General features: G+C 48.2%; 1 protein-coding gene across 1 annotated transcript in view; it reads left to right on the top strand.

Annotated features, from left to right (window-relative positions):
- The window catches only part of LOC138568906 (uncharacterized), a 513,515-nt gene extending 498,825 nt beyond the window's left edge, over positions 1–14,690 (top strand). Inside the window, exon 13 of the mRNA XM_069646685.1 lies at positions 10,154–14,690. Coding sequence (XP_069502786.1) covers positions 10,154–11,157 — 1,004 coding nt within the window. The 3' untranslated portion in view covers positions 11,158–14,690. The remainder of the gene's footprint in view (positions 1–10,153) is intronic.
- Positions 14,691–17,101: the final 2,411 nt, after the last annotated feature.

The raw sequence follows: 17,101 nt of genomic DNA on the forward strand, positions 1-17,101 counted from the left end.
AGCATGCCGACACTTTTGAACAGGCCGGGACAAGCGGTTTTTAGTGTTGGGAGTTGGGTGGGAGCCCTTGAATCGCTTATGACTGGTGGTAGTCGATATCAATGAGGTGTAACACGACGGCTGTTTTGTGGCTGCTGAGGCACCTTCCTGTCGCTGGGCTGTGGATGACATGTATCGCTGTCTGAACTCTTTTCCATCTATGTATCAGATCACACATGCTGGAGGCCAGTGGTTGTGTTGCGTCCCACTGGAATATGTGGGCTTGTGATGGTTGTAACGGGAACTTGTCAGCCAAGTTTTCATATGTTTGATGACTCATGACGTTGACGGTGGCACCTGTGTCTACCAGGAATGGGGTGTCAATTCCCCCTAGTCGGACTGTCACCCGGGGCACCGTGCTGTCGTCTGAGGAGTCAGAGATGAGGCGGACGTACTCTCTGCTGTATCCATCGTACTCCGCGTATTGTTCTGGTTCAGGTGGTTGTTCCTTGAGGGGCGAGATTTCGTTAGCCGGTTCTACTTGTAGATTCTCTACTGCTCTAATGAACCCTGGGTTGGCCATAGTTCTGGGGTTGTTGTTCTTGGTGCTCTTCCGCTCAGGGTACGGTCGTGGGTTGAAAGGCCTCGGCGGCCAAAACGTCTCACTGACATTTGTAGATTCCGTGGCCGGTATGCTGATAGCAGGGGTGTTTTCTCTCGGCACATGCTCTGGAAGTGGTTTTCTTGGCCACACCTCATGCACATTTGGCCTATTGCGGGGCATTAACTTTGTGTGGAAATTCAAAACCGCACTGGTAGCATTGCCTTTCTGGTGGTGCTCATCTCGTGGAGTTCCACTGGTCTTGTCTGTATGCATTGCCGGGTTGGCGGTTTGGCTTGCTACTGTTGATAGCCGCTATGGAATCTGTCTTCTTTGGGTTCTCTATGTGGGCGGCCTGGATGTCCAACATCTCATATACTCTGGCTGGCACAGCTATCTCCTTCAGGGGTAGCAGCTTCTTTAACAGGTGCTTACGAAATATTGAGGACAGACATCCCTCAATAACTCTCAGGCTGATGGCTCCATCGTCATTGAAGTTGGCGAAGTCGCAATGAGTGATTTTCCTCTGAAGGCATAGTATGAACTGTCCAATTGTCTCCTGAGGCATCTGAGTGCACTGGTTGAAAGTATAGCGTTCATTGGGCCTCATTCCGAGTATGGAGGTAGTCATGGTGCCATTTGCGCCATGACTACCTCCCATACCGGTTCCGGCTCCGGTTTGGTGAAAGGGGGACTTACTGGTCCAGTCCGACCTTGGTGGTTATTAGCTCCGAAGTCCCTTATCGGGTCCCGTCTACAACGCCTGGTCAGACTAGGCGTTAAAAGAGGGACCCGCTAATGGACCTCGGAATAGGGCGCAAAGGGATTACCTGCACCAGTGTCCTTACAGGTGCCGGTAATCCCTTTGGGCCCAACTCGGAATGAGGCCCATAGTCTATATTTGGGACGACCACTAGGCAGCTGTTGATGGCTACGATGAGTTTTTGATATGTCATCCTCTCTGCTAGCGGGATGGTTTTAATGACGCTCTTTATGTCTTTTCCGACCAGGTTGGTGAAACATAGTTTGTTTGGTGCATCCTAGTTTCCTACAGCCCTCATGAATTTTTCGAACTCGTCCATCCACTCCTGCCACCTCCACCCTGATTCTCCTGGGGTTCTAGTGGGAACGGGTTCGGGCAGCGTAGGAATGATACAAGATTGGTGGGAGTTACCCCTAGTGTGGCGGGTGCAGTAGTGTCTACTGCTGCGCTTCCTGATTGTGACATGGCTGTGGTCGTGGTGCCACTGCCAAAGGTCCTTGTTTTCATGTGGCTTTTTGCTATGACTGATGCGTGCCTTTGATACCTCGCTTTCAAGTGGCTTATCACTATGACTGATGCATGCCTTTGTTTCCTCACTTTCAAGTGGCTTATCGCTATGACTGATGCGTGCCTTTGTTTCCTCGCTTTCAAGTGGCTTATTGCGATGACTGATGCGTGCCCTGGTTTCCTCGCTTTCAAGTGGCTTATTGCTGCATTTGCTATGTCTATTCCGTGCCACTCACCTCACGTGCCAAGCCATCCCTGTGTCTCCGTACCTTTGCTGTGTCTCCTTACACTTGCTCGTGGATCTTCCTGGCCTGGACGCTGTGCGTGAGCCCCCTGGGTCCTCTGCTCCTTCGGCGGGCGATGCGCTGCGTTCCCTTCTGTGTGGCTGGGCCTCCACCCCGGACGCGGGCAGCGTCTCTTGCCTTCCTGGCAGGCGGCGCTCTCCTCGACTCTTCCTCGTCCAGTCCTGCATGGCTGGGCCTCCAGCCCGGGCGCAGGCGGCGTGTCTCGGCTCCTCCTGTACGGTTCGGCTCTCCTCGCTGGGCGCGCTGCAGGTCTCCGTCACTCCTCTGGGCGGGCTGCGACATCTCTGCTCCTTCTTCTGGGCTGGGCTTCCGGACCTCCTCACCGGCACTGCTGAATTGCTTCTTGCTGGCGGTGCCGAGTCCCTCTGGGACTCCAGCGGCTCTCTGCGCTCCTCCTTCGCCTCCGCACCTTGTTCTGGGCTGGGCTGCTAGACCTCCGCACCATTGTTGCAGCGTTGGTCCTTTCTGGCGGCGCTGAGTCCCTCCGTGACTCCGGCGGCCCTATGCACTCCTCCTTCTCTTCTGCGAAGGCGTGGGTTCTCCTCCGCTCGTCGCCAGTTGTTGTGGGCGTGCTAGGCCCAAATAAAGATGCGGACTCAATGTGCATCTTAACTCTCCTTTATTCAGACACCAACTCCAGTTTCTCCCTTTCCCGCCTCCCCTCCTCCCGCCCCTCCCTCTGTCTCTCCCCTCCTTTCATTTTCCCTTAAAGGGTCCCTGTGCCCTGTTCCCTTCACAACAGCATACACAATATTACTTCATAACATCTCTTCTTTTCTTCAAACAAGAAAACATAACATCATATAACATAACAACGACTCAACGTGAGTCCATCAACAATGTTCCCCTCTGCTTTAAACGTCGGGTCCCATGACATTGGGCCTCATTACAAGTTTGGAGGCAGCCATGGTGCTTTTAGCACCATGGCTACCTCCAAAGTCGTGTCCGGGTAGTCGGAATGGGGACTTACCAGGTCATTCCAACCTTGGAGTACCTGGTAAATCCCCATTCTGAAAACCATCCCCATTCCCATTCAAGCCCCCATAGGGCTCAATGGGAATGGGGAAGGAGCTAATAACGGGGCTGCAAATAGCGGGCCTGTTATTAGCTCCCTGGTCCTTTAGCAGCTCTCTGTTTCTGGTCACCGTCCCTCACCCATTGTCAGCTGTCACCATTGACCCTCTCACATGAGTTACCCCGAGGGGTTGTGGCTCATAGGTGAGGGACATCTTTCCTTCGGGATGTCGGTTCCTGACTAGCACTGTGTCACCTACTGCAATGCCTTTCTCTTGGAGGTTTCTCCGCTCACTCTCTCATTTTTGGCCTGTGTCTCCTGTTGGACGCGTTCGTCATCAATCACTCCTGGTGTTCTTCCTTCTACTTCCGGAATTAATCCTCTCGGACACCACTTGAACAGGGCGTCTGCCGGTGGGATGCCTGTGGACTGGTGTGGAGTCATCCGGTATTCCCCCAGGAACTCGAATAAGTTCTGTCGGAACTCCCCTCCCCCATTTACAGAGATGCAAAAGGTCTTATTCAAGGTCCGCATGAACCTCTCTGCTTCACCGTTGCCCCTGGGCCAGAGTGGAGTCACCTTCCGGTGTCTGATTTCTCTGTCTTCCATTTATTTCGCAAAATGGCTGCCTTGGAAAGGTGGGCCATTGTCTGAACATAGGACCAGTGGGAACCCATGGGTGGCAAAAACCTTTCTAGTGCCAATATGGTGTGGTCGCAGGCCGTCAATTCCACCAGTTCTACCTCTGGATATCTCGACCACTGGTCTATGACCACTAGGAAGTACATGCCTCTTCCCGTGGATCCAAAATCTGCATGAACTTTCCCCCACGGTTGCTCACTCCTCTCAATTGATTTGATCGGGGGCGCCCTGTCGGCCGGATTCGCTGCCTGACATGGTACACACCCACCCACAAATTCATCCACTCTGTCCTCCAGGTCGCGAAACTAGACTTTAGGCCTTAGGCAAGATTTTGTTTTCGCTGTCCCTTGGTGCCCCGTGTGTGCTACCTCCAGCACCTTAGCTACCAGCGATCTTGGCACTATTATTTGTCGGCCTCATAGGATGAGGACATCCTCAGACACGGACAGCTCGTTTCTCACTTTCCATAGCGTTTGCATGTCTCGTTGAGCTCCTGTCTCCCGCCTTGCATTGTTGCTGAATACTCCTTCCATTCCCCACTACCGATGGCAGCTCTTATGACCCGGAACACTTTGTCGTTGCCATACGCTCTAACTATGTCTTGACGAGCCAAAGGTACCGGCATGGCAGCTTCCACGACATTGCGTACCACTTCCAGGCTCTCCACAACCTCTACTTGGTCGAGCGCACGACTCGTGCTAGGATGGCGTGACAGATAGTCTGCAGGGTTGTTAGTTCCCGGCCTGTACTGCAGTTTCACCCCGTACTCGATTAGCGAGAGCATCCATCCTTCTATGAGCGGGGGTGGTTTCAATGAGGCTCTGGCCATGATTGGAATGAGGGGCTTGTGGTCAGTGATGACCACCACCGGTTTCCCGAGAATGTATAATCGGAAGTGGCGACAACCCCACTATATTGCCAGGGCTTCCCTCTCGATTTGAGAGTACCTCCTTTCAATTTCAGAGAGGGCTTTGCTGGCATAGGCAATGGGGTGCATATTTCCTTGTGCATTGGCTTGCAGTAGTACCGCATCCAAGCCAACTGGGCTCGCATCGACCACAATTTCGGATTCCCTCGCTGGTTTGAAGTATGCCATGGTCTCCTGGTCCGACAATGCTGATTTGATGTCTTGAAATGCCTTTTTCTCCCTTTCAGTCCATGTCCATGCCACATCATTTTTTGTTAACGCCCTTAACGGTTCCGACAACGATGCCAGGCCTTTAATGAATCTGCCGCAGTAATTTACCTTGCCCAGGAAACTTCGAATTTCCGGTGGTGACTACGGGGCGGCTGCTTCGCGAATGTCACAAATTGTCAGGAGAAATCCCACCCGCATGGAAAACAAACACAAATAATTCTATGCAGTCCATAAAGAATTCACACTGTTCCAAGCGCCTGGTTGCGATACGAAGTAGGCCTTATTTCCATACATGCGGTCTATATTTGGCGATGTTGTATGTTATTTCGTAAATGTCTTATGGCAAATCAAAAAATGAATATGCTATCTGTAATAGGTGATTACATGTTAACGACTGACAAGAACTTTGACTGACAAGAACTTTGTAAAATTATGGATCAATCTTTGTTTGGAAGCCTTAGCATCTGTAAATATTTCAATTTACAAGTTAATAGCTAATCCTGTGGGTTCCAAAAAAACATTCTATAACTTAGATTGGTCCAATACCATCGATAAATGCCAAAAGTATGGTCAACCATGTAAGTTTCGCTTCTGGCCCAAACCAATGAAATGCCCTGAATCTTATCTTTTAAAATTTCCATCTGCGAAATTAAGAGCAGGCTTCCTGAGAGCACAATTCGATTTATGGCCCACTTATCAGGTTCAGGCAAGACGAAATCTGCGATCACGAGCACTACAAGCATGTTGATACTGTATGCAAGATAATACCATAGAATCATTGGAACATCTAGTCTGTTATTGTACCAAATTGAATGCTCAAAGGTTAATGCACTTTTTAAAAGTATTACCCATCATAGAAACTGTTGATCAAGAAATGCGATGGACCTTTTTACTGTGTTCTAATACTTACTTTTTGCAGATTGCATTAACCAACTTTATTATCTTTAAATTTGACTAAAGTTAAATGAGAAGAAATCTAATCCTCAAGCAGCCGAAAACTAAAAAAAGAGGAAACCCCTCCTTTTTTTTAATCTTATTTTTTATAATGTTAGTGAATAACTTATTTGTGAAGTGTATCTGTTTTATTTTTATCATTAGCTAAATGTCTGTATATTCGCTAGATGAAGGGCAATAACATCTGTGCTGCTTGAGTCTGTACATTCTAACATGAATTTTTTCGAAATCTGATGCTATTTTTATGATTATATCAAAAAATAATTGTGTGTTTTTGTATTGAAAAGTTGTTTTTAACAGCTAAATCATTAAAAAAAAAAAAAAAAGAATTCACACTTGGTTTTGTGAAGTGTGAGGCCTAGGTTGATTAGTCTCTCTAGTGCCTGCTCCAGCGTCTCTATGTGCTCAGCCACGGACGCTGCGAAGACAAGGATGTCGTCACTCATGTTGATGACTCCTTTCAGCCCGGCGAGTGCTCCCCTGATGGCACTTTGGAACACTTCCGCCGCTGACGATACAACGAAGCTCAGCCTCTTAGACTGGTACAACCCTTCATGTGTGGTGAAGGTTGTGATATAGCATGATTCTGGATGCAGTTCAAGTTCGTGGTATCCTGAACGCAAATCCAACTTCGAGAACTCCTTTGCACCTTGTAATTCGCTAATGATATCATCTAACGTCGGCGTTAGGTGACGTTCCCTTTTTATGGCAGCATAGGGTAGGCGCAAGTCGATGCAAATGCGTACAGCACTGGGCTGCTTAGGTTTTGGTGCAACCACAATCGGGGATACCCACGGGGTGAGGCCCTCTACCCTCTCTATGATGTCCATGTCTATCAATGTCTGGAGTTCCTTTTCCACCTGGGTTCTTAGACGGAATGGTATTCTCCGACATTTAAGAGCGGTGGGTCTCACTGTCTCATCGATGTGAAGACTATTGGTTCTGCTTTCTGATTCCCTACGCCCTGGAAGAGGCTCTCGTATCTTTCCAGGAGCCGTTCAACATCGGAATGGTACACCAACATGGTACAGTGTATATTGTTCAGGGCCACTGAGGCCACGCAAATCAGCAGGGAGTTGGGACTTACGTCAGTCACAAAGAATCGGGCCTTGATTGCATTATGTCCATGGGTGACCGGTGCAACAAAGACCCCTTGTATGGATAACGGTGTGCTGCCTCCAAACGTGTAGATCCTCGCTTGGGATGTCTCGAGCGTAGGCGGGCCAGGGAGAGCTTCGTAATGTTCTGTTGCTAGGACGCACACTGATGCCCCAGTATCGATTAAGACTGGCGTAGGGGTGCCACCAATGTCTACTATACATGTAGGTTGTCTCCTCTTTCTGGCACCCGTGGCTATGTTGGAGATAAAGAAGACCTCCTCATCCTCTTCCTCCTCCTCCGCTATATCAAGCTCCTGTATGCCTTGTTCCACGGCTGCTACACTTCTGGGTCTCCTGAAGTTTCCTCCGCTCACTCTCGCTGGACCTCTGGAGGTTGTCACCGGCATCGCCGCTCTACACACCCTGGCATAGTGTCCTGGTGTGCTGCACCTGCCGCACACTCTTGTTTTCGCTGGGCATTCTCCTACATGTGGCAGATCATATCTGCAGTATTGGCATGACGGCGGAGTGCCGTGGACAGGGGGTGTGCCAGTTCGTTTTTGGCTCCACCGTGACTTTGGCGGGGTGGTTCTTCCCAGAGCGTAAGCGTCTTTACTTTTCCCTGGGCGAACAGCCGCGTCCATCTTTGCTCCCCTGCTTTCTGCGAGCTCATAGGCCTGACCAGTGTCCAGAATTTGTGTCAATGTCATTCCTGGTTCTCGAAGAACCTGCCTCCTCAATTTGCCAGAACTGCTCCCTTGAATGATCTGGTTTCGCACCATGCCCTCTTCGTTTTCCCATCGATATGTGCTTGACAGTTGGCGCAGTCTTGCGCAGTATTGATCTAGGGATTCGTCATCATGCTGTTTTTCCCCACACATAATGATTCGGTCATAGTCCATGTTCGCCATGGGGAGGAAATTATTTTGAAGGGCTGCTTTAACTGCAGCATAGGTGACAACTTGAAGGTTTAACGACTCGAAAATGCGGTGCACTTCAGTCCCAGCAGAATACAGCAGGGTTGCTACTTTCGCATCATCATCATTTTCACCAGTAGCTCTGAAAAACATTTCACGTTTCTTGACCCACAATAACCATTTAGGCCCCAGCTTGGACGGAGGTCCTGATGTGTTAAATTCCAGCATTGGCACCAATGTGCCTTGCTGTCGGCGTGGTGTTTGTGCTGGGGCGACGCTGCTCCATCCTGATCACTCATCTCCATAGGCCGCACAGGCACCCCACTCTAAGGTGTGAGACCGCAAACCTGGGGTACATGGGGCTGTTTTTCTTTTTATGATTTGGATAGAGTTGACCCTGTGACACCACTGCTGCCCAAAGTGATCACTGACCTTGTAGAATGGATTCCACTGTTGCCAGAAATCTTTTTGTGTAGATCTCCTCAGTCAATTGGGCTCATTTGTGCTGGAAGAAGAGCACAAATCCTCACTGCACATGCTCACGGGTCCCCGATGTGGGAAACCATGAAGGTTCCAAAAATTGATTCTATAGAATCACACGGACAGCGCACGAGCACCCTCGCAGGCCGCAAATGTTGCACATGAAATTTCAAAATGGCTGCTCCTTGCTGCATCGGATCCTGAGCTGCGTAGTGTGAGGGGATGCCACATCCAACATGCAGCACGGGTTATGGCTCCCACCCTCTTACACAGCACATCACCTCCTTGTCGCCAAATGTTACGACCACTGAGATGCCCCAGGCTGCCCCACACAGCACGCACGCACACACAGGGAACAACTCGCGTACAAGTCTGCTGACAATGGAGTCCAGACCTCGTTTATTCACTACCACGCATGCGTGAGCCGGAACGAGGCTCGCGCATGCGCATACACAATATTACTTTGTAACACCCATTTCCTGAGTTCATAGTGCTGCATATTGGTTCATGGAAGAGTTACAGTGAGCAGGATTACTGTTGCAGCCACTGGGTCATGTGGATTTACCACACGGTTACCCGTGGTAGCACAGTGGAGTTAGTCCCCATTTCCTGAGTTTATAGTGCTCCATATGGATTCATTGCAGGTTTACAGTCAGCGGGTTTACTGTTGCAGCCACTCTGTCCTGTGTACTTACCAGGGGGTCACACGTGGTAGCACAGTGGAGTTAGTCCCCATTTCCTGAGTTCATAGTGCTTCATATGGTTTCATGGCAGGTTTGCAGGGAGCAGGATCACTGCGCAGTCAATCTTACCATTGTTGGAGGTAATGTGGATGATGGATCTGCAGCTTTTGTTGGAAGTAGAGCACATCCTTCTGCCAACATAAGGGATACTGGGCACCGGCAAGGAGACCGGTGCCGGTAATCCCTTACTGCCCAATTCCGGACCACACGTCCCTTACGGGTCCCGTTAAGGGACCAGGGCGCTAATCACGGGCCTGCTAATAGCAGGCCCGTCATTAGCGCTTTCCCCATTCACATTGAGCCCTATGGGGGCTCAAATGGGAATGGGGAATGGCATTTGGAATGGCCCTATGGAAATTGGAGTGCATTATAGAGAGGGAAATGACTACAGGATGAAGTGGGATGGGTTGTACAAGTAAAGAACATCACTTGTTGTACAGATTCCTCCATTTACATCCATGCTTTTTCATGTTATTTAGAGTTTCCCAGAAATGCTATATTTATTTTGATGGACAGAGTGACTCTGAAAGTCACACAATGGGCCTCATTAGGACTCCGGCACTAAACATGGTCCATGCCGGATTCCGCCATGGCGTATTGGGGAATTACCACCCCATTCCGAGGTTGGTGGGGCAGTAATTCCCCATGCTGCCATGGCCCTTCCTCATTTCCATTTTTGCCCCATAGGGCTCAACGGGAATGGGGAAGGCGCTAATTACGGTACCGCAAATTGCGGTACCGTAATTAGCACCAAGGTCCCATTGCGGGTCCCTACTTTATCGGCTGGTAAAATCAGCCGTTTGGGTCGGGTTCCGCAAAGGGACCTCGTAATTAGGTGCTAGGTGTTTAACGGCGCCGCAGCCTCTTACGGCGCCGTTAAACACTTAGTGCCTGGGTCATAATGAGGCCAAATGTGTTAAAGGGATTTGGGAACATATCTACAATACTATTTTGCTTATGTATTTACAATGATGTAAATATTATCTGAATCCTTTGCTTCTTTCAACAGAGATGGATGAAACTACCAAAACCAAGAAACTGGAAATGAAGATGAGAGGACTGGATATACAGAGGAATTTGAATAATACTTCAGAAGATGGGGACTGCAATTCAACTGACCCTGGGAAGACATCGACATCCTCTCAAGGGAGCCACATGTCCTGCACGTCCACGAGGAGCCGCATAAAGAGGACAGCATTTTCCTGCAGAGTTTGTGGGATGTGCTTCTCTCACAGGTCCAGTCTACTCATACACAAGAGATCCCACATGGGGGAGAGACCCTATAAGTGTACAGAGTGTGAGAAAAGCTTTACGCAGGTCTCAGATCTGTGCAAGCATCAGAGGACCCATACTGGGGAGAAGCCTTACAAATGCACAGTTTGCAGGAAAAGGTTCACTACCTCCTCAGATGTCATAAATCATCAAAAGGTCCATACTGGGGAGAAGCCCTACCAGTGCACAGAGTGCGAGAAACGTTTCTGCCAATCCTCTAACCTGAGACGTCATCAGAGGGTCCATACTGGAGTGAAGCCCTACAAGTGCGTAGAATGCAGGAAAAGCTTCAGTAGCTCATCAGATTTGATAGGCCATCAGAAGGTCCATACTGGGGAGAAGCCCTACAAGTGCACAGTGTGTAAGAAGTGCTTCAGCCAATCTTCAAATCTGATATGCCATCAGAGGATCCATACTGGGGTAAAACCTTATAAGTGTGCAGAGTGCAAGAAGAGCTTTAATCAGTCCTCAGCCCTGATAAGCCATTGGAGGGTCCATACTGGGGAGAAGCCCTATAAGTGCACCAACTGCACAAAAAGCTTTGGTCACTCCTCAGCACTGAGAAGACATGAGAGGATCCATACTGGAGAGAAGCCTTACAAATGCACAGAGTGCAAGAAGAGTTTCAGTCGCTCCTCAAATCTGAACAGGCATCAGAGGATCCATGCCATTAAGAAGACTGGGGGACAACCAGTTCTCTGGGAGATCTTTGGAGACCACATTCTGCCTATAGTTGCCTAGTGGAGAGAGGGTATGGATCTGTTCTTCTCAGTGGTCAGTATTGGGAATCCCTTTGGCTGCCGTCTATGCTCTAGAAGTGACTAATAACAAGATCATGGGGAGAACCAACAAGTCCTGTACATTGATCTCCACAACAGAACTGGAATAACAGTAATACCCTCATATCAACAATCAGGACTCGGCAGCTCAACATCAATAAGTCAATTAATGTTGTTAGTAGTAATTTAACTGAGAGTAATGAATACGTGCCAACACTGCACAGCTGTTGTCTTGGTTTCCCTAAAAGATCCTGATCCTGTTCCATTGGAGGGCTCTAGTTGGTATTGCACGAAGAAGGTTGCATCCTTAAGTGAAATAGATGGTGTTGTTAAAAAACAAAACAAGAAGACACTAGAAGCGAATACAGGCAGTGGCACCCTGCTTCCATTAGGAGGATGTCTCAAAATGTCTTGACTTGTTTGCCATTAAACAGCAAGTTGTAGCCCCACAACCATCGATAGATGTATTTTAAACTGTAGCAAAGTGGCCTCCTTGTCCGAAGCTGAATTGTGGGGTTGCTGTGACATACATTCTATGGACGTGGCAGAGATGCAGTTGTATCAATTGTTGTTGCAAAATATACATAGTCATAAGTATGAAATAGGCTGGTAGGCTACATGTTCGGGGGGTGCTAGCATCTGACCATTGCTTATTGGGTCACACTGTGGTGTTTGCCCTATGATAGCCACTTCTAAAGTGTGCTCGAAGAACTATATTCAAAGAATAAAGCCCTGTGGACCCCTGGGCTCACAAATATATCAACCATGTTCATTGCCGGCCAGATCGAGGATCTTTGGGATTTGCAGAGAGTATTCATGAGAACTGACAAGCCTGGTGTCAGATACATCTCTGGGAGTGATCTGAGAATCCTCTATTGACACACTTGAGTGGTATTTCAATGGCAATTAACTGTATGGAGTAAAGTCTTGCCGGGGTGAGAATGCTGTCTCGAGACCATGAAACCCAGATGCCTAACTCTGATGTATCTGAAGTGCCATCTGGGTGTCCTACTATTGGCTTCAATTACTGCCACATTTTCTCAGGGAAGGAGTCTGCAGGGTCTTTGCCAATGTGGCTGTGGGTACACAAGTGTTTTTTTTTTGTTTTTCTTCAGCCTGAGACATAAGCACTTGCGTAGAAAGTAGTTTGTCACAGCTCAATGGTTGGCGTCCGCGGTCAACATAGGTTAAGAGCTCAACTATGGATGATACAGTCCTCCATTTGGAACTGTTCAATAGGCACACTGTAATCCACTAGTATCAAGCAAAGTGAAACCCCTAATACCATGGATCCTCGGCTAGAGGGGGATGCCGAGGGGTAGCACGTCAGCCATGAGGGAAATCAGCAAGGGGTCACATTAAAACATGAGTAGCGCAAAAAAGGAGTCATGTGGTAAGCATTAATTTACCTATTCCCATTTCTATCCTCTTCCAAGGCAGAAAAGGGGCACAAAGCAGAATTTACATCATTATTTGTTTCAGAAAAAAACAGCATTTTACACCTGCATGAGATGTTCACACAGGAGTAAAACAGATTCCTTTGGAAATTGCCTCGCATTAGCACCTGATGATGAGCAAGCAGATACCGTAGCATTGCATTAGCACCTGCTGATGAACAAGCACACGCCGTAGGATTGCATTAGCACCTGCTGATGAGCAAGCAAATTCCGTAGGATTGCATTAGCACCTGCTGATGAGCAAGCAAATTCCGTAGGATTGCATTAGCACCTGCTGATGAGCAAGCAGATTCTGTAGCATTGCATTAGCACCTGCCGATGAGCAAGTAGATACTGTAGGATTGCATTAGCACCTGCTGATGAGCAAGCAAATTCCGTAGGATTGCATTAGCACCTGCTGATGAGCAAGCAGATTCCGTAGGATTGCATTAGCACCTGCTGATGAGCAAGCAGATTCCGTAGGATTGCATTAGCACCTGCTGATGAAAGCAGATTCTGTAGCATTGCATTAGCACCTGCCGATGAGCAAGCAGATTCTGTAGCATTGCATTAGCACCTGCCGATGAGCAAGCAAATTCCGTAGGATTGCATTAGCACCTGCTGATGAGCAAGCAGATTCCGTAGGATTGCAGTAGGATTGCATTGGAACTTGCTGATGAGCAAGCAGACTCCGTAGGATTGCATTAGCACCTGCTGATGAGCAAGCAGAGACCGTAAGATTGCATTAGCGCCTGCTGATGAGCAAGCACATTCTGGTGGATTGCATTAGCACATGCTGATGAGCAAGGAGACTCTGTAGGATTGTAATAGCACCTGCTGATGAGGAAGCAGATACCGTAGGATTGCATTAGCACCTGCTGATGAGCAAGCAGATTCCGTAGGATTGCATTAGCACCTGCTGATGAGCAAGCAGTTACAGTAGCATTGCATTAGCACCAGCTGATGAGCAAGCAGCCTCTGTAGGATTGCATTAGCACCTGCTGATGAGCAAGCAGACACCGTAGGATTGTATTAGCACCTGCTGATGAGCAAGTAGACACCGTAGGATTGCATTAGCACCTGCTGATGAGCAAGGAGACACCGTAGGATTGCATTGGCACCTGCTGATGAGCAAGCAGACACCGTAGGATTGTATTAGCACCTGCTGATGAGCAAGTAGACACCGTAGGATTGCATTAGCACCTGCTGATGAGCAAGGAGACACCGTAGGATTGCATTGGCACCTGCTGATGAGCAAGCAGACACCGTAGGATTGCATTAGCACCTGCTGATGAGCAAGCAGACACCGTAGGATTGCATTAGCACCTGCTGATGAGCAAGCAGACACCATAGGATTGCATTTACATCTGCTGATGAGCAAGCAGACTCTGTAGTATTGCATTTACATCTGCTGATGAGCAAGCAGAGACCGTAGGATTGCATTAGCAAAACACTGCGAGCAAAGGACACATTGCAGTTGATGTTTACTTTTTTGCAAAATGGAGTAGAATAGTGCAGAGAAAAGGTGTTTTTGCCTGTTTTTAACCTTTACTTTTGCACTTTCTCTTGCAAAAGTTGAAAAATGCGTGCAGGGTCCTGACAGCAAGAGCAAGCGGGTGTGGTCCCTTCAATGTGATTTGCATTTCTGTCAAATTGACCAGTGTGTGTTATAGTGAAGAGATATTGGGCATTCAAGTCATTACAGTGAGACACAGGTACGCGGGAGGGCCTCTGGTACTAGAATAATGCATTGGGAGGGGGTTTGTGTGAAGTGTATTACATACTAAAGGGAAGCATCACATGTATTGTAAAGTTGGTTGCTGTTGATATGGGAATTGAAATACACATGGCTACATGTATCCGTCATATCACAATTATGCTTTGCCATGTAGCATACAGAATCATGGGACCACCATCCCACATATATGTGTTCATATGCATTTTTCATCTGCAAAAGATTGGTGGTAGGGCAAAAGCTTTTTGTGTAATGGTTCATTTTAAAAAATATTTTTTGATTCAGGAAACTCTTTCAAATATTAAATCAGGCCACCATTGGCTATAATAATTTTGACTTTATCATTGAATGTTATATTGTTACCAACTGATGTAATGAAATGGGGATGTTTGTGTAAATGTGTTATTGGGCCTCATTACGACCCAGGTGTTAAGGGTTAACGCCGTCGTTAACCCTTAACACCTGATTCTGATTTTAACGGCTGCTTTTAGCAGCCTTTAAAATCCATGGCGCTAACCTGCCATGATGCTAATTACGCCACCGTAATTTACGGTGGCGTAATTAGCGCCTTCCCCACTCCCATTATGCCCTATGGGGTAAAAATGGGGAAGGGAAAATGGGAAATGGGGATTTACCACCCCACTCACCTTGGAATGGGGCGGTAAATCCGCCATCCACCATGGTGTAAACGTAGTTTACACCATGGTGGTGTTGATGGCGCAATTAGCGCCTGGGTCGTAATGACCCCCATTGACATGGTCGGAATAAACTTCATTGGTTGAAATGCTGCTGCCCTGCTCAGAACAAAGGCATGTGTTTAAAGGAAGAGCACTTGTTGGGCTGGGGACACATATTTCTTTGTAAAACAATGAGACAGATAAGATACATGACTATAACATCTGACAAGCCCTCGCACTGGTATTGCCAGAAGCCACTCACAGCCCCACTTAACAACAAGCTGCATCCCAATGAGGATAATCATCATTATTGGAGTATTTATTGAGCATGGACCTGGATTTGGGAAGCGATGGAACGCTTTATAATCATAGCAGGAAGAACACAGTGAGGGAAGACGAGAAAAAAGAAGCAGGGAGCTGCCAGGGGACGGTCAGGGGGGCAATTGGAAGACAGTGGGGAGAAGATCACTGCGTCTCAGGTAAGGGGGGTGCAGCTTGTTTGGTCCTAGGTGTTAAGGAGGAGCCATTCCTAGAAGAGGAAGGTCTTGAGCTCTTTCCTGATTAGAAGGCAACATCTCAGTTATGTTTGATGTACATCTGTATATTGTGAAATTATAGGTGTAAATTACAGATTTCATGTTGCCATGAGAAAGCTGTGCTAATGGAGCACCTCACACAGGAAGGGACCACAGCGATACTAGTCGAAAAACGTGTAACAAAAATTCAAAAAATGAAGCACAAGCTTGAACAGGATGTAAGGTACCTGATGGATAAGACTGAGTGGGGGTCATTACGACCCAGGCGCTAATTGCGCCAACTTTACCACCATGGTGTAAACTTCGTTTACACCATGGTGGATGGCGGATTTACCGCTCCATTCCAAGGTGAGTATGGCGGTAAATCCCCATTTCCCATTTTCCCTTCCCCATTCCCATTTTTGCCCCATAGGGCATAATGGGAGTGGGGAAGGCGCTAATTACGCCACCGTAAATTACGGTGGCGTCATTAGCATCATGGCAGGCTAGCGCCATGGATTTTAACGGCTGCTAAAAGTAGCCGTTAAAATCGGAATCAGGCGTTAAGGGTTAACGACGGCGTTAACCCTTAACGCCTGAGTTGTAATGAGGCCCAGTATCTGGAAAAAATTCTCCAGAAGAAGCAATGCTAACATTAAGATCCTGAGGGAGGGAGAGAAGGAGAAAGGGAGGAACAAAGGGAGGGCAGCAAGGAGAGAGCGAGCGGAGAGTGTAAGATGAATCCTTCCCACAGACACACTACCTGATGGATAAGACTGAGTATCTGGAAAAGAATCTCCAGAACAGGCAATGCTAACATTAAGATCCTGAGGGAGGGAGAGAAGGGGGAAGGGAGGAACAGAGGGAGGGAGGCCGGGAGAGAGCGAGCAGAGAGTGTAAGAGGAATCCTTCCCACAGACACACTACCTGATGGATAAGACTGAGAATCTGGAAAAGATTCTCCAGAAGAAGCAAGGATAACATTAAGATCCTGAGGGAGGGAGTGAAAGGGGAAGGGAAGAACAGAGGGAGGGAGGCAGGGAGAGAGCGAGCGGAGAGTGTAAGATGAATCCTTCCCACAGGCACACTACCTGATGGATAAGTCTGAGTATCTGGAAAAGATTCTCCAGAAGAAGCAATGCTAACATTAAGATCCTGAGGGAGGGAAAGAAGGAGGAAGGGAGGAACAGAGGGAGGCAGGGAGAGAGCGAGCAGAGAGTGTAAAGAGGAATCCTTCCCACAGACACACTACTTGATGGATAAGACTGAGTATCTGGAAAAGATTCTCCAGAAGAAGCAATGCTAACATTAAGATCCTGAGGGAGGGAGAGAAGGAGGAAGGGAGGAACAGAGGGAGGGAGGCAGGGAGAGAGCGAGCGGAGAGTGTAAAGAAGAATCCTTTCCACAGACACACTACCTGATGGATAAGACTGAGTATCTGGAAAAGATTCTCCAGAAGAAGCAATGCTAACATTAAGATCCTGAGGGAGGGAGAGAAGGAGGAAGGGAGGAACAGAGGGGGGCAGGGAGAGAGCGAGAAGAG

This window comes from Ambystoma mexicanum, chromosome 2q, assembly GCF_040938575.1.
Source record: "Ambystoma mexicanum isolate Mex_15411 chromosome 2q, UKY_AmexF1_1, whole genome shotgun sequence".
NCBI lineage: Eukaryota > Metazoa > Chordata > Amphibia > Caudata > Ambystomatidae > Ambystoma > Ambystoma mexicanum.